At 42.5% G+C, this 13850-nt stretch overlaps 1 protein-coding gene across 4 annotated transcripts in view; it reads left to right on the top strand.

Moving 5' to 3' along the window:
- LOC146641805 (kalirin-like) overlaps positions 1-13850 on the top strand; it is a 61458-nt gene that overhangs the window by 31847 nt on the left and 15761 nt on the right. For all 4 annotated transcript variants that reach the window (XM_085399688.1, XM_085399687.1, XM_085399686.1 and 1 more), the window contains 7 exons: positions 252-363; positions 1367-1557; positions 1667-1768; positions 1859-2013; positions 2742-2844; positions 4963-5124; positions 6172-6364. In XM_085399688.1, coding sequence (XP_085255814.1) covers positions 252-363; positions 1367-1557; positions 1667-1768; positions 1859-2013; positions 2742-2844; positions 4963-5124; positions 6172-6364 — 1018 coding nt within the window. The remainder of the gene's footprint in view (positions 1-251; positions 364-1366; positions 1558-1666; positions 1769-1858; positions 2014-2741; positions 2845-4962; positions 5125-6171; positions 6365-13850) is intronic.

The raw sequence follows: 13850 nt of genomic DNA, 5'->3' as shown, positions 1-13850 counted from the left end.
TTTTTTGGGGGGCAGGTTTGGGCTTAATTCTCTAAAATATCTGCAATCATATATTTTAAACATGGAGAAATGCGCTACTCTTTTATACAACTTCCTTTGCAGCTTTTTAAAAAAAATTAAAATCACCCACAAACCATTATAATATAAAACTCAAACATCTTTTTATCACTGTGAAGATTTCTCACAGAGTTCAGCACTTCATTTTCCAGGGAAAACACTGATGAACCTGTATATGTGTTAATGTGATGCAGGAGCTGCTAGCGTGCTGTGAGGAGGGAAAAGGCGAGATAAAGGAAGGCCTGGATGTGATGCTGAGCGTCCCAAAGAGAGCAAACGATGCTATGCACGTTAGCATGCTGGAAGGTGACACAGAATATTTTTCACATGAAGTCAGGACATATTATGAATTGTTCCGGTCGTTATCTAATGAAGAACTTCATACAGTACTGTCAAGGAGCCACCCCTCATTTCTTTATATTCTGCTTCCAGGAAGTGAAGCTTTCTTGTGTTATTTTTAAGTGGTCTTAATCAATAGTTTTCCAGGCTTTCTGAAGGTCTCACCTGGCTTTTCAGAAGAATTTCTTCTTTGCTAAGACACTTAACAGTGACCTTTGAATCATTCAAGCATAAAATGCACCAAACTCATGTGACAACTTAGCAGAGAGCCAATTTTAAATTATGTCTTTAAACACTTTGTTAAAAAACCACATCTGCTCTCATTTCTTTAGCTGAATCTGTGAAAAACACCAAAAGATAACACGGTTTGGCAGCAGAGAGGTAAAACAGTTTACAGTCATCTGTAAAACACGGTAGAGGCTCTGTCATGGTTTGGAGCCAGTGGTGTTGGAGATAGTGCTAAAATTGATAAATTATCAACACAGAAAATACCATCAGATTCTGACCCAGATAGGAAATTAATTAATAATTAATTAATAGATTGGCCTCCCCAGAGCCTGGACTTCAACATTATTGAAGTAGTGTGGGATCATGTTGACAGAGAACAGAACGAAAGGCTGAAACATCCAAAGAAGAGCTTTGAATGTCCTTCAAGAAGCCTATTCCTGAAGACGACTTAAAGAAATGACAAGAAAGCTGCCTAAGAGAGTTCAGTCTGTGCTGGAGAATAAAGGTGGTCACACCAAATATTGACTTTCAAGCTCGTTAAAATAGTAAAAGCTGTATTTGCATGTGTGTTTCGACATGTTCAAATAAATCACTGCACCTATTTCACATTTTAGTAAGTAAAAAGCAACGGGGAGTCGCTCAAGACTTTTGTAAAGTAATGTATAAACTTTAAAAGGTTAAAACTAAAAGCAAAACTTGACAGAAATGTCTTGGAGGCTCCTCACTGTCTTGTATCTTGCAGGTGTGGAGGATGGTCTGGATGTTCAGGGCGAGCTCCTGCTGCAGGACTCCTTCCTGGTTTGGGAGCCGAAGTCTTTGATCAGAAAGGGGCGGGACCGACACCTCTTCCTGTTCGAGTTGTCACTCATCTTCAGCAAGGAGATCAAAGACTCATCTGGACGGACCAAATACATCTACAAGAGCAGGCTGAGGGTAAGGACAACGTCCAGCTTTGCTCCGTTCAAATCAAAAAAGTACAAATGGAACTAATTTGGCTGAAGATATTGTACAAAGTTTCTCTTACTTCTTGTCTCTGTCTCAGACCTCTGAGCTCGGTGTAACAGAGCACATAGAGGGCGACCCCTGTAAGTTTGCACTGTGGGTTGGACGAACGCCAACCTCAGACAACAAGACAGTCCTAAAGGTGTGTGCTCCTGTCAATGAATGAGTGAGTAAACATTCATACAGTGATGGTTCGATCTAAGGAATAATCCTTCTTTTTGTTTACTTTTAGGCATCATCTTTGGAGCTGAAGCAGGAGTGGGTTCGTAGCATTCGGCAGGTGATCCAGGAGAGGCGGGGTCACTTGCGGGGGGCACTTAGGGAGCCCATCCCCCTCCCCAAGACCCCCAACCCCACGCTGGGGCGACAGCGCAGCATCAACCGCAGGTCAGCTCACACAGATGGCCTTTAAACAGTAATACTGACTCCTGACCTGTTATATCGACAGCCCTAATTCTCAGTGCTGCTAATATTTGAACTCCAAACTCCAGTGAGAAAGCACTTATTTTATTTCTGCTATTAAGATTTATGTGCTTAATATATAAAAACTGTTTGTGTCAGACTTAAGTTTACTTCCACTTGGAGTACACCTGGTCTCTGAAACCATTACAGGTTTCCAATCAATCGAATGTGGCATCCACGAAGTCCCAGCTCATGAAGGATATTCATAAGTTTCTCATGTTGGATCGGGTCAAAGGTTTTTTCCAATTGTGTTTATGAATGTCCTTATTACTTTAAAATTACAGGAGCCCATACATAAAAGTGACCGAACGTTTTAAACATAGCCAGTTAAATCTGAAACCTTTATTACTCCTGGGTTTGAGCTGTTGGTTGGATAAATCAGGAAAGTTATGGACAACCTCTTAAGCTTTTAGAAATGTTAACAGACCTTTTATATCATTTCCTGACTTTTCCTACCCAAGAGGAAGAAAATAGTTGATGTCTTAGTCAATAAAGGAAAAAGTGCTTCAGACTTATAGTAGAAGAAATAAGAAGCGCAGACTGACGAGGAAAACAAACTAGATTAAAAGATCGCACGTAGCGTCCACATACTTTTGACCTGTGAGAGTATTTTGAACCCTAGAACACAACCCGAATGTTTTTGTTTGTTTCAGGGAGACGAGCGAGGACGCAGACAGTCTGGGTGATGCCAGCAGTCAACCCGACACCGTCTCCATCGCCTCCCGAACGTCACAAAACACCGCAGACAGCGACAAGGTAACACACACACACACACAGTCGCACGCACACTCACAGACACGCTGTGAGAGGGTGTGTCGAGCAGTCGTATGACCTCACTGCTGCTGCAGCTGGCTGGGTGTGTGTTTTTGGTGTGCTTGAGGGAGTTTCCACTATTCATGGTCGGACTCCTTCAAGAAACTTTCACTGCTCTGCTCTCCTGATGAGGTACGTTTCATTTATTTTACCCGCTTCTCATTAGTGGGGCCAGTGGCAGTGACCTCTGACCTTGGAAACTCTGACCCTGCTGGCTTGTGCTCTGATTTGTGAGACAGTTAAGAGAGGAAGGTGGACGACTTTATTTTTTACTGTGTTGGTGACTATAACACGGTGAAAAAGAAAAAATACACTTTTTTTGTCACTGTGAGGAGTTAAAGGGACAGCATGTAAGTGGCGACAATAATAACGAGTCTAAATTGATCCATCAGAGCAAGAAAACATTTAAATAAGGAACATTTCTGCATTTTCATGAATTTATCCTTACAATGTTCAGCACGATATGATATATCGTGCTGAATATGAGTATTCAGAAGATTACTAGAAAAAAATTAAATGTTTATGAAAAATAAAATCCACCAAAAAGGTAAATCTTAATAAGATGTCAGAAAAAAAATGCAAAATAAACATTTTAGATATATTAAAACAATTATATACAACTATTTCAATAAAGATAAAAAATGTAAATTATAATCAAAATATTATGTTATACACAAAGTTAACATTGAAAACACTACTTTTAAATTAGTATTTTAAATAAACCTTTTATTTTAAAATAAATCTTTGGATAAAAAAATACAATTTTACAGTTTTAGAAAAGATAAAATTAAAAATTAAATTTTTACAAAATAAAAATTAAATATAAAAATTAATTATCTGAAAAGTTTTTTTTCATGTTTAAAGATAAAATAACATAAAAGTATTTAGAAAATTTCTGAAAAATCCCTGTTTTATAGCTAATTAAATGAATGTAAATTAATTAATTAATTAATAAATACCAGTATACGTGTGAATAAAATAATATGAGTACTGCAACCTAGTTCCTTATTGGAAATATATCCGTCTGTCCTGTCCAACTTTTTGGGCTCTCTGTCAGTCTTTGAGATCACTGTGACAGTTGACACAGCGACCTCTGACCTTTCTGACAGACCTTTGCTTCCTCCCTGAACGCACACATCTATTCACATCTGTGTTGGATTTTTTGGGGAACACCCGTCTCATTCCCTGCGGACGCTACAAGTGTTTTCTCTTCCAGCTGCAGCCCACGTGTTGGAGCTCACAGTCAGCGGTAACCACGGTGACCAGATCACATGATGTTTTATGCTGCTCTCTGGGCCAATCAGAGAAAGGCTGTTTTTGGATGATATGAGAGGCTTTCATGGTTTGTGGTTTGGTCATGTTTCTGCTGAATTGAAGTGACTTTCACTCATCAGCTCTCAGTTCGAGTCATTTAAACCCAACAGACGGCTTTTTGGTTGGCTGAGAAGCCAGAAAAGCTTGATCCATGTTTCTATATGTTTGCATATTGACCATAGGTTACGTAGATATAGAAGCAGCTTATTAGCTCTCAGGAGAAAAGAAAGTTGACCCTTTTTCAGATGAACAGAATCAGCATTCTGGGATTTCCTCACCTGGATGTTTGAGCATGCATCAAGACAAACATCTCCACACTGTTGAACTTTATAGGCATAGCTCATAGTCTTGAAGTTATCTGAGACTTTGTTCTTTATTAATAGTTTATATTGTATTTAGTGTCTTTGTAATCTGGAACTCATTCCTGCCTTGCAGCTTGAAACACGTTAAGTCTTATTTTTAGCCGTCTGCAGGGAATAAAGTCATATCTCAGACTGCTCCCTCACTTTATTCTGAATTTTCCTGGTTTTATCATTTGGAGAAATAGAGGTTGTACGCTCCCAGTGAGCTGCATGGGAGTGAGGTCATGGACTCCAGGAGACACCTCTCTGTATACTGAGTGAGAATGAATGTCTGCTTCTCTCAGAGCTTGGAGCACTGATGCTAATGATGCTGTTATTATCGTTTAACAACACGGCGGTGACACCTTCCGCCTGTAAATAATCTGTCCTACCTGTCTGCGTGCAGCTGTCAGGAGGCTGCGAGTTAGTCGTGGTGTTGTTGGATTTCTCTGCCGGAGGACCGGGAGAGATCAGTGTTCGCTGCGGTCAGACGGTGGAGCTGGTGGAGCGCTCAGCAGATCGGCCCGGGTGGTGTCTGGTCAGAACCACAGATCAAACACCTCAACAGGTAATTAGCATCCAGAAGACAAAACAAAACATCCCAGCAAATAATAAACAAACTAAATGTCCCCACATGTAGCAAAACTTCCTGTCTTGCCCCATCAACCCCCACCAGTTGTGACAGATGGCCACCCCTCCCTGAGCCTCGTTCTGCTGGAGGTTTCTTCCTGTTAAAACAGAGTTTTTCCTTCCCACTGTTGCCAAGTGCTTACTCATAGGGAGTTGTCTGATTATTGGGATTTTCCCTGTATTATTGTCTTTGCCTTGCAATATTAAGCACCTTGAGGCAACTGTTGCTGTGATTTGGTGCTATATAAATAAAACAGAATTAAAATATTTATCTCTGCAGAATTATATTCATACTTTTTTCTTACACATTGTTTCACAGCGTTTGGCAAACTTGACTTCCTGATAGAAGATATCTGTTTCTATGATGCCAATTTATCTTTAAACATATTAACTTTGACTGTCCTTGTGGTCTGAAACATTTTTCTTTTCTTTTTTTAAAAAAATTCTTTCTACTTCAAGTTATACATTAAGAAGTTCTGATCTTTTTAATGTCCCTTTTGGATTAAAGGAAGTTGGTAAGAAAGCTTTAAAGTTTCCGGATTAAGTTCCCTGCTGTGGTCCAGAGCAGCTGAGGGAATGAGAAAAGCACTAAAGGGTCTACTAATAGATCCAAAGTATCGTGTGCCAGTAAAAGTCAGATTTTTACTGAGGGACTTTAGATGAAAGAAACAAACCGGTTGAGCTTAGAAAATTAGCAGATTATTTTATATGATGGGTTGGACAACTGATGTAATGAATGACCTCAGACACAAGAACCTCAGATTTCTATCTAACCATTAAAACCAGTGACACTCACTGAGTCAAAGGGGGCTGTTAAGCAGATTAGCAACAAATATCCCCATAAGTGACAAATACAATGAAGGTCCCCACATGTAACAAAGGCAAGAACTTATAGCCATAAGTACCGTTAAAGTGTGTGAGAGGGTTTCCTTGTTTTTCTGATGCTCAACCATCCCTCTAACATCGCTGCTGTGTTTCCTCACAGGAGGGTCTACTGCCCATGAGCACCCTCTGCCTGTCGCACTCCCACAGTGCAGCCGATATGGAGGGACTGCTCCCAGCCTCCACCACATCCTCCAGCACCTCTTCTACAAGCACCACCACCTCCTCCTCCTGCAACTCATCCTCTACCACCATCACCTCCACCTCTAACTCCTCCACTGTGAGCGCCGGGAGGGGTGAGTACCCAGAGAACTTATTGCCTGTGTTCCCATCAGCCCCAAAGGGACCTGACTGTAATCACAGATATTAAAGATGCTCTAACTGCTATTTGCAGGAAAAAAATCTAAAAAAGTGATTCCTGAGAAAACATACCTTCTAAAACAACAGCGTGGTCATTTTTAAACTGCTGCAGCACATCCCTTGTTTGCTCGATGTCACTTCCTGTTTAGCCAGAGGCAATTTTAAACATCCTCACGCTGTATGTGTCCCACATCCTCGCTCTCTCTCTGTGCCACCTAAATATTTAAATCCATGTTTGTAAAGTTGTAAACACACTTGAGTCCTTGAGTGCTTGTCCCATAGCTGAGCATGAAAAATTAAATGCGCTTTGTGTCTGTCAGACTCTGCCGCTTCACATTAACATCACAGCTTTATGAGCTTCAAGGAGATGGTCCACAGTAATGAGGAAACATCTCAAAATGCAGCTTTGGCTATAAGCTTCTGGGAAACTGAACTGTTAATCATAACTCTGATCATCACACAAGTCTGCAATGAAATATTTCCATCTTTTTGATCTAAATAAGACAAATTTAGGATGTTTGATTAGCCCCTTTTTCTTTTAAATGTAAATATTTAAAGAACATTTTTACCTAAATTGCAAATATGAACATTAACCTGACTATGAAATATTTTGGGTGCAGTGTATTTTTTGCATACAGGTATAACAGAATAACTTTAGTGTTTTGTTTTTTTTAACTTGAGTATGAACCTATACAAAAAGCTGAAAGATATAAAAAAAAACTGTTTTATTGATTAAAAAAATACACTGTATCGGATTCATATCGGAATCGGCAGATATCCAAATTTATGATATCGGTATCGGTATCGGACATACAAAAGTGGTATCGTGCCATCTCTAGTTCATAGTAATTAAAAACAAATGAAACAAACAACAGTTTTCACATTACCTTTCTTATAAAGCGTGGTTGTTCTATCCTTGCTGGTGTTTTCTGCCGGTATCCAACTCCATGTGTTTGCAACAAACTTGCCTTTTTTTTGCAAAACTCCAAAACACTGCCCCTAGCGTCCTGGAGCACTTCCGTTGTGTTTTGGAGTTTGTACGTGCTTTGGAGTTTATACGTGCTTTGGAGTTTGTACGTGTTTTGGAGTTTATACGTGCTTTGTCTCTAGGGGACACTGTACTGAACATTTTATTTTGAAAATTCACTGTATTCTCTAATAAGTGTGTTATAATTTCGTGAATTTTGTCATCAGACAACAAACACAGGCTGTGTAGATTTTTTACGATTAGCCAACACACAGACTTCATTGTAACAGGAGTGACTAGTCATCTATTGTAGCTTTATTGATGGAGTCTACAATGAATAAAAATAAAAGTACCACAGATGCATAGTGGGGCCTTTTACTGTTTTACAGATACCAAAAAAAAAAAAAAAAACCCAAAGAAAACAACAAAATAAAATTAGTTTAAGTTAAAAATTAATAAAAAGTAAAACTGTCATTGTGCCAGAGAGCAGTGCAAATTGCATTAATATGTAATTTGCACACTATAAATCTAATAAACAGCTGGAAGAAGGTGTAATACAGAAATATGTGTGTCTTCAACTCTCTCAACATAAGTAGTACTCCACAGAAGGAAAATAAATGAATCCAAGCAGCTATCATACTTCACACAAGTTTCGATACATAACAAAACAAGAAACAGACTTGTCATGTCGAGTAACACGTATTGCCTTTTTAATCGTTTTTACTATGAGTAACATGACACAGAACAAAAATGCCTATGTAGTTTCAGTGGAAACAGAAAAGTGACCACAGCACTGAGTGTGGCCTCGACCTGTGTGGCAACTTTTTCCCAACTTTAATCTGTAATCTGGTTTGGCAAGGTGTTTGAAATGCGCACACACACACACACACACACACACACACACACACACACACACACACACACACACACACACACACACACACACACACACACACACACACACCCACACGGTTAAACATTGACCTGAAGGAGTTTCACACAGACAGGAATCTACAGTTTATCATCCTGACTGTGTGTGTGTGTGTGTGTGTGTGTGTGTGTGTGTGTGTGTGTGTGTGTGTGTGTGTGTGTGTGTGTGTGGCGACCCGCTGGGTGTTCTTCCTCGTTACAAACAATAGAAGCTTTAGTTAAAAATAAACTCCTTTTTAGCAGTCGTGTTTATTTTTATTCATGCTTTGTTTTGTGTTTTATGGAGTTTTATTTTATATTTTGTTCCAAATAAACTTGTTTTATTTTTCATATCATTTTACCTATTGTAAAAAAACATTTTTTATAATTTTTTAATTTGGTTTTATTATTATTATATTTTATTCATTTTATGTAGTGTTTTTTCTCACTTTGTTTATACTTCACTTGATTTTATGTAGTACTTTTATTACTCTACCATTTTATTATTACTTCGCTTATTATTTTAAATTATTTTAAGGTTTTTTCTTTTCATTCATAGGTTATTTATTTTATTACATTTATCATTGTAATTGAATTGTGTTAGTTTATTATTACTATTACTCTATAAGCCACTCCCCCACAGCATCTAAACCCACCCTCTGTGGGTTTAGATGCTGTGGCTCCACCCCCCAGACCTCTGACTCTTGTTTAGTGTCATTCAGCTGAGAGCAGAGAAACACCTCTGTCAGTCAGTCTGCCTCTTTCTTAATATCTCTCTGAATGGACTGATGTGGAAGCATGCGGCGGGGCAGAGGTGCATGCTGGGATTGTTCGGGCATTTGGGAATGGATTGTGCACGAGCGAGAGGACGAGCGAGGTGGGTTCACACTGAGAGAGTGAGAGAGAGACAGAAAGAGAGAGAGAGTGACGGGTGTTGGAGAAAATATATGGGTGTGCAATGGTTAATAAGTAATAGGTGTGTGTGTGTGTGTGTGTGTGTGTGTGTGTGTGTGTGTGTGTGTGTGTGTGTGTGCGTGCGTGCCTTTACAGCAAACAGCGCTGCAAGAATGTGAACGATGTGTGAATATGCATGTGTGTGTGTGTGTTGTGAACAGGACACGCAGGTTTTCCTTTTTTGTATGAAAGACCTCACACACACACAAAGTAACACAGTGCAGACAGTAGGTGTGCGTGTGTGTGTGTCCTTCAGTGATTATTTTACAATAATCAGACTGACTAACTGGTGGATTTGTTTGAGTTTTAAGCAGCCATATTCATATCCACAATAATCAGCAGAGGTCTGTCCGTAATAAGAATCTCTTGCTGTTGTTTTCAGCTGGCAAACAACAAAAATGTCAGACAGTCACAGTTTGTAAAGCATGATTTTACACTGAGACTAAATCCACATGAATGTTAGGAAATCAGCAGAGTTTCATCAACATAAAACCAAATTTGAGAGAAAAAGCAAATGAATGCCTGTTTCCATCCACACCTGCCAGGTTAATATAATTTTGACTGAGCAAAGTTTCCTAATGTATGGTCAAAACTGTTGATCAGGATGTGCCAGAACAAGATGTTTCTGTTCCTATATCTTTGATGTCGCCCTTCCACACTTTCTTCTGATTGGTGGACTTCTGGAAGCTTGCCGAGGGGCAACATTCAACCATTTGTCAGATTCAAGTCTTTTATTTTGTGTGCATGGAGACGATTGTCACCTTTCAATAAGAAACCTAGTTTAATGTCAAAAGCGTGGATTTTGTCCAGAAAGAGCGGGTAAGCATCACCACGGCAACAAAGAAATAAAGCTTTAAAGATCTGGAAGTTGTATTTTAGCCCAAACAAGCGGGGTTTTTTTCTAAATCCAACACAGGAGTTTGTAATGCCTAAACCTGACTGAAAGTCATATTTTTAAGTAATAACACCTTTAAAAAAAATAATTCTGGGTAAAACACAACTGAAATACACAAAATCAGTCAAATATTTATTTATTCAAATGCTCACTCTTTAAGGAAAATGTGCTCAGTGTAACCTGAATGTATTTCATTTGACCAGATTCCATTAAAAAGTAACATTTTACATTTTGTTACATGTAACAAAATAACATTCTTGCAAAAATACAAATTATTTGTAAAAATCTGTTGTGTGTATGATTCGAACTCGGGTCTCTGAAAATCTGAAATGATTTGCCCCGACACCACCAACCTCCTGACGTGGGCTGCTGTTATTATCTTTTTTTTTTTTTTTTTTTTTTCTAAATGACATCAGAAACAGCAGTATGCGACATTACGTGATGGCAGAGCTTCAGTTCATCCTTTGTCATTTTTTTTTTTTTTTTAATAAATAGGACAGGGGGAATGAATGTGAGAAAGAGGGGGAGAGAAAGAAAGAAAACCAAAGGGGAGAAGAGACGGTGAGAAGGGGGGGGAAGAGAGAGAAAAAAAAAAAGAACTCCTGGGTCACCTGTATGGAGAAAAAAAAAAACAAACAAAAAAAAAAAACAAACAGAGGAGACAGCAAACAACAAAGAGCAACATAATAATAGAGAAAACAAAGCACCATCACAATAAACTAGCTAGTCATAGATATCAATATTTACTAAATAATAAACGATATTGTGCAGCACGCAAGATAGACAGCGCACAGTGTGCTTTGAGGCAGCAGCCAAGAAAGCTTTAGTCCGCGTCTGTGAATACCCATGTGTGCATACCTGTGTGGATCAGCATGCTTGCATTCCAAAGGTTTCTCCATGTAATGATCTGCTAGGGAGTGTGGGGGGGCCACAGCCCCGTCCTCCAGGGTGTGAAGCGGGTATGGAGGTGATCAAAACTCCAGACATCCAGAGGCCCCCAGAACACAAGAGACCATGGAAGACCAACAGAGGGGCAGCCGCGCCAATGTTCCAGTAAGAGCTGAGGAGAGTCCCAGATGAGGGCTCGCCCAGCAGCCGCGGAGCAGAAGTCAGGGGGAGTTGCAGTGACGCGCCCGTGAGCTCCGCCGGCCCCCAGCTGTGCCTGAGTGACCGAGCCCCAGGCCGAGAGGCCGGGGGCACCCCACCTCCAAAGGGGCCCGAGCGAGCCCCAGGCCCCAGGCCCTGACAAGCGGCCGCCAAGGAGTGAGCCGGTGTGTACCCGGACGCCCACCCCCAGACACAAAGAACCACCAACACACCGACACCTGAGGGAGTCCGCCACCGGCAGGGGAAGTGGTGGTGGGTGGAGATAGGCCTCCAAACCTTGGAGGGCCTGAGGTGTCCCCAGAGAGGTGGCGTCTGATACCCAACCTGACATATAGACACAGACATACAGGCACACACAGACACAAACATCCATTCCCACCCTCATGCTCTCATATGCACTCACTCCACACTCAACCAACGTGGAGACAGACATAAAGAGACGCTGTACACATAATCACACTCCCCAAGCGTACTCTACAAACCGGGTCTAGGTACCCTTGCCCCTGGAGGGGGGAATTGCACCCAGACCCAGGTGGTGTTACCCTTTTCCCTGCGGTGGGGAGAGGCAGACCACCCCGACTCCGCAGCAGCAGGGAGGCCCCACACCCCAGACCGCAGTCGGACGGCCAACTCCTCCTACTAGCCCTCCCGCTCCAGCAGGCCGCAGAGAATGGGGGTGGGAGAAGACTCCAAACCTCCCTCCACCCGCTCATTGTAGTGTTGATGCATATGTGTTCTAAGGTGCAATTAAAACCCAGGAGGGCATGGAGCTACCTGCCAAGGAGCAGCAGGTAAGCGCATAGTCCCTCCTGCTAGCCCTCAATGACTAAGTGTATTTAAAATTGAGAGGTGGGCAACGACGTCAGGGGTGAGGTATACACCCTGATGGTAATTTGGACTCCGTGATTGTGCCCACCCCCAAGATCCTATATGTATGTGTAATGAGAGTGTGAATAATGTGAATGTCTAAGTTGTGGGATAAAATTGAGGCAGAGGCAGCCAGAAGGGGACAGGGGGGGGGGGGGGGGGTAGCCTCCTCTGCACCCTGGTGACATACCCCCACTCCAAGGCCCTGCATGTGTGGGTGGTTGTGGAGGAGCGGGAAGAGGGAGGCAGCTGGAGATGGGGAGGGAAGGAAGGGAGGGGCAGGTAACCCCTCCCTGGGGCCAGCTCCCCCGCTGACCCCAGTAGGCACTCCCACCCTCCGCGACCCGCCAGGGAAGGGGGGCCCAGGCCCATCCAGACCGGGGCCCAGTGCAGTAGCGCCCCCCGGCTCCACAGAGCCCTGGACAGTCCACCCAACCCTACCACAGAGAAAACTGCACCCACCCCACCATCCACACATCTTCCAGACTACATAAGACGGTAAACGCCCAGGCTGAGATCTTCCTCCACCTCTCCTGTATCTCCCCCTCCTGCAGAGAGTTCCTGAAGAGAAGAAAGCTCCTGCAAGATGTGACCATCCCCCCCACCAGTTGAAGAGCCCCCCAGGCGGCTCGACGCACCGGCGGCACCCTGCTCCAGGGCCGGGCCCCCATGCACCCACCCGCCCACAACCCCGGCAACACACCAACCAGGACCCAAGCCCCCGAGGCCCGGCCCGGGCCCCAGCCCAGAGACGGAGCGCCCCCAAAACCTCACGCCCATCCCGGACCCACCCAGGGGCAGCCAGGTTGCCAGGTCAGTAGCCCACGTCCGTCAGCACAGACCCTCCCCTAGCCCCGCTGCACGCAGCCGCGAGGAAACAGTCACCTGAGAGCCAACAGAGCCCCCAACCGGACGTGACCGCTACCCCGGGTTGAGCCCCCCAAGGAAGATGCCTCCGGGGAACCCCCCGACGCCCTAAGCCTGTCCCTACCCCCTCACCAATCACAACAGTGAAGGCGGGACCAAACTATGACCCCCCACCCCCACTAGGTGATGGAGCTGATAAAAGGGGCCCAGAGCAATTGATCTAATGTGGTGGCAGAGGCTGTGTCAAGACTAATGTAATCTAATAGATAATTTCTATATTGGTTAGAATTAAGATTATTTTTATTTTTCCAGTTCATGAGGACTGTTTTCTTGGCTATGCATAGGGCAGTGAAGATCATATGGGCTATATTCTTTTCTGAAGTGACATTATCTAAGCTGCCCAGTAGACACACTAAGGGGGAAGTTGGAATGTTACATTTCAGACACTTTGATAAGTCTTCACATATCTCGCGCCAAAACTTTTGCACTGGTGGACAGAACCAAAGAGCGTGGATGTAATTGTCTGGTGTATTGCCTTGACAGTGTGAGCAGTTGTTGGCTGCTGTTATTATCTGATACACGTGCATGAATCAGAACATGGAAACACTGACGGGAAGTCTTGAAAAATGTCATCAGAAGGTTGTCTGCTCTCAGTGACGGCCATAAAAAAGAAATAATTAACTATTGACTTTAGTTTGGGGTACAGTAAATGTAGTGAACATTGTCCCATTACGTAAGAATTAAATAAACTTTAGTCTTAGACACAATGCAAGATAACTACATGAAGCTGCTTCTTAGTTATGAAAGGAAAATTCCACCAGGGTCGTTTTGAATATTTAATTATTCTCATTCAAAC

The sequence above is a fragment of the Rhamphochromis longiceps genome, linkage group LG23 (genome assembly GCF_057381845.1).
Source record: "Rhamphochromis longiceps isolate RC_006_pf linkage group LG23, R_longiceps_female_GT1.1, whole genome shotgun sequence".
Taxonomy (NCBI): Eukaryota; Metazoa; Chordata; class Actinopteri; order Cichliformes; family Cichlidae; genus Rhamphochromis; species Rhamphochromis longiceps.
The sequence above is the reverse complement of the archived record's forward strand: the minus strand, read 5'-3'. Positions and strand labels throughout refer to the sequence as shown.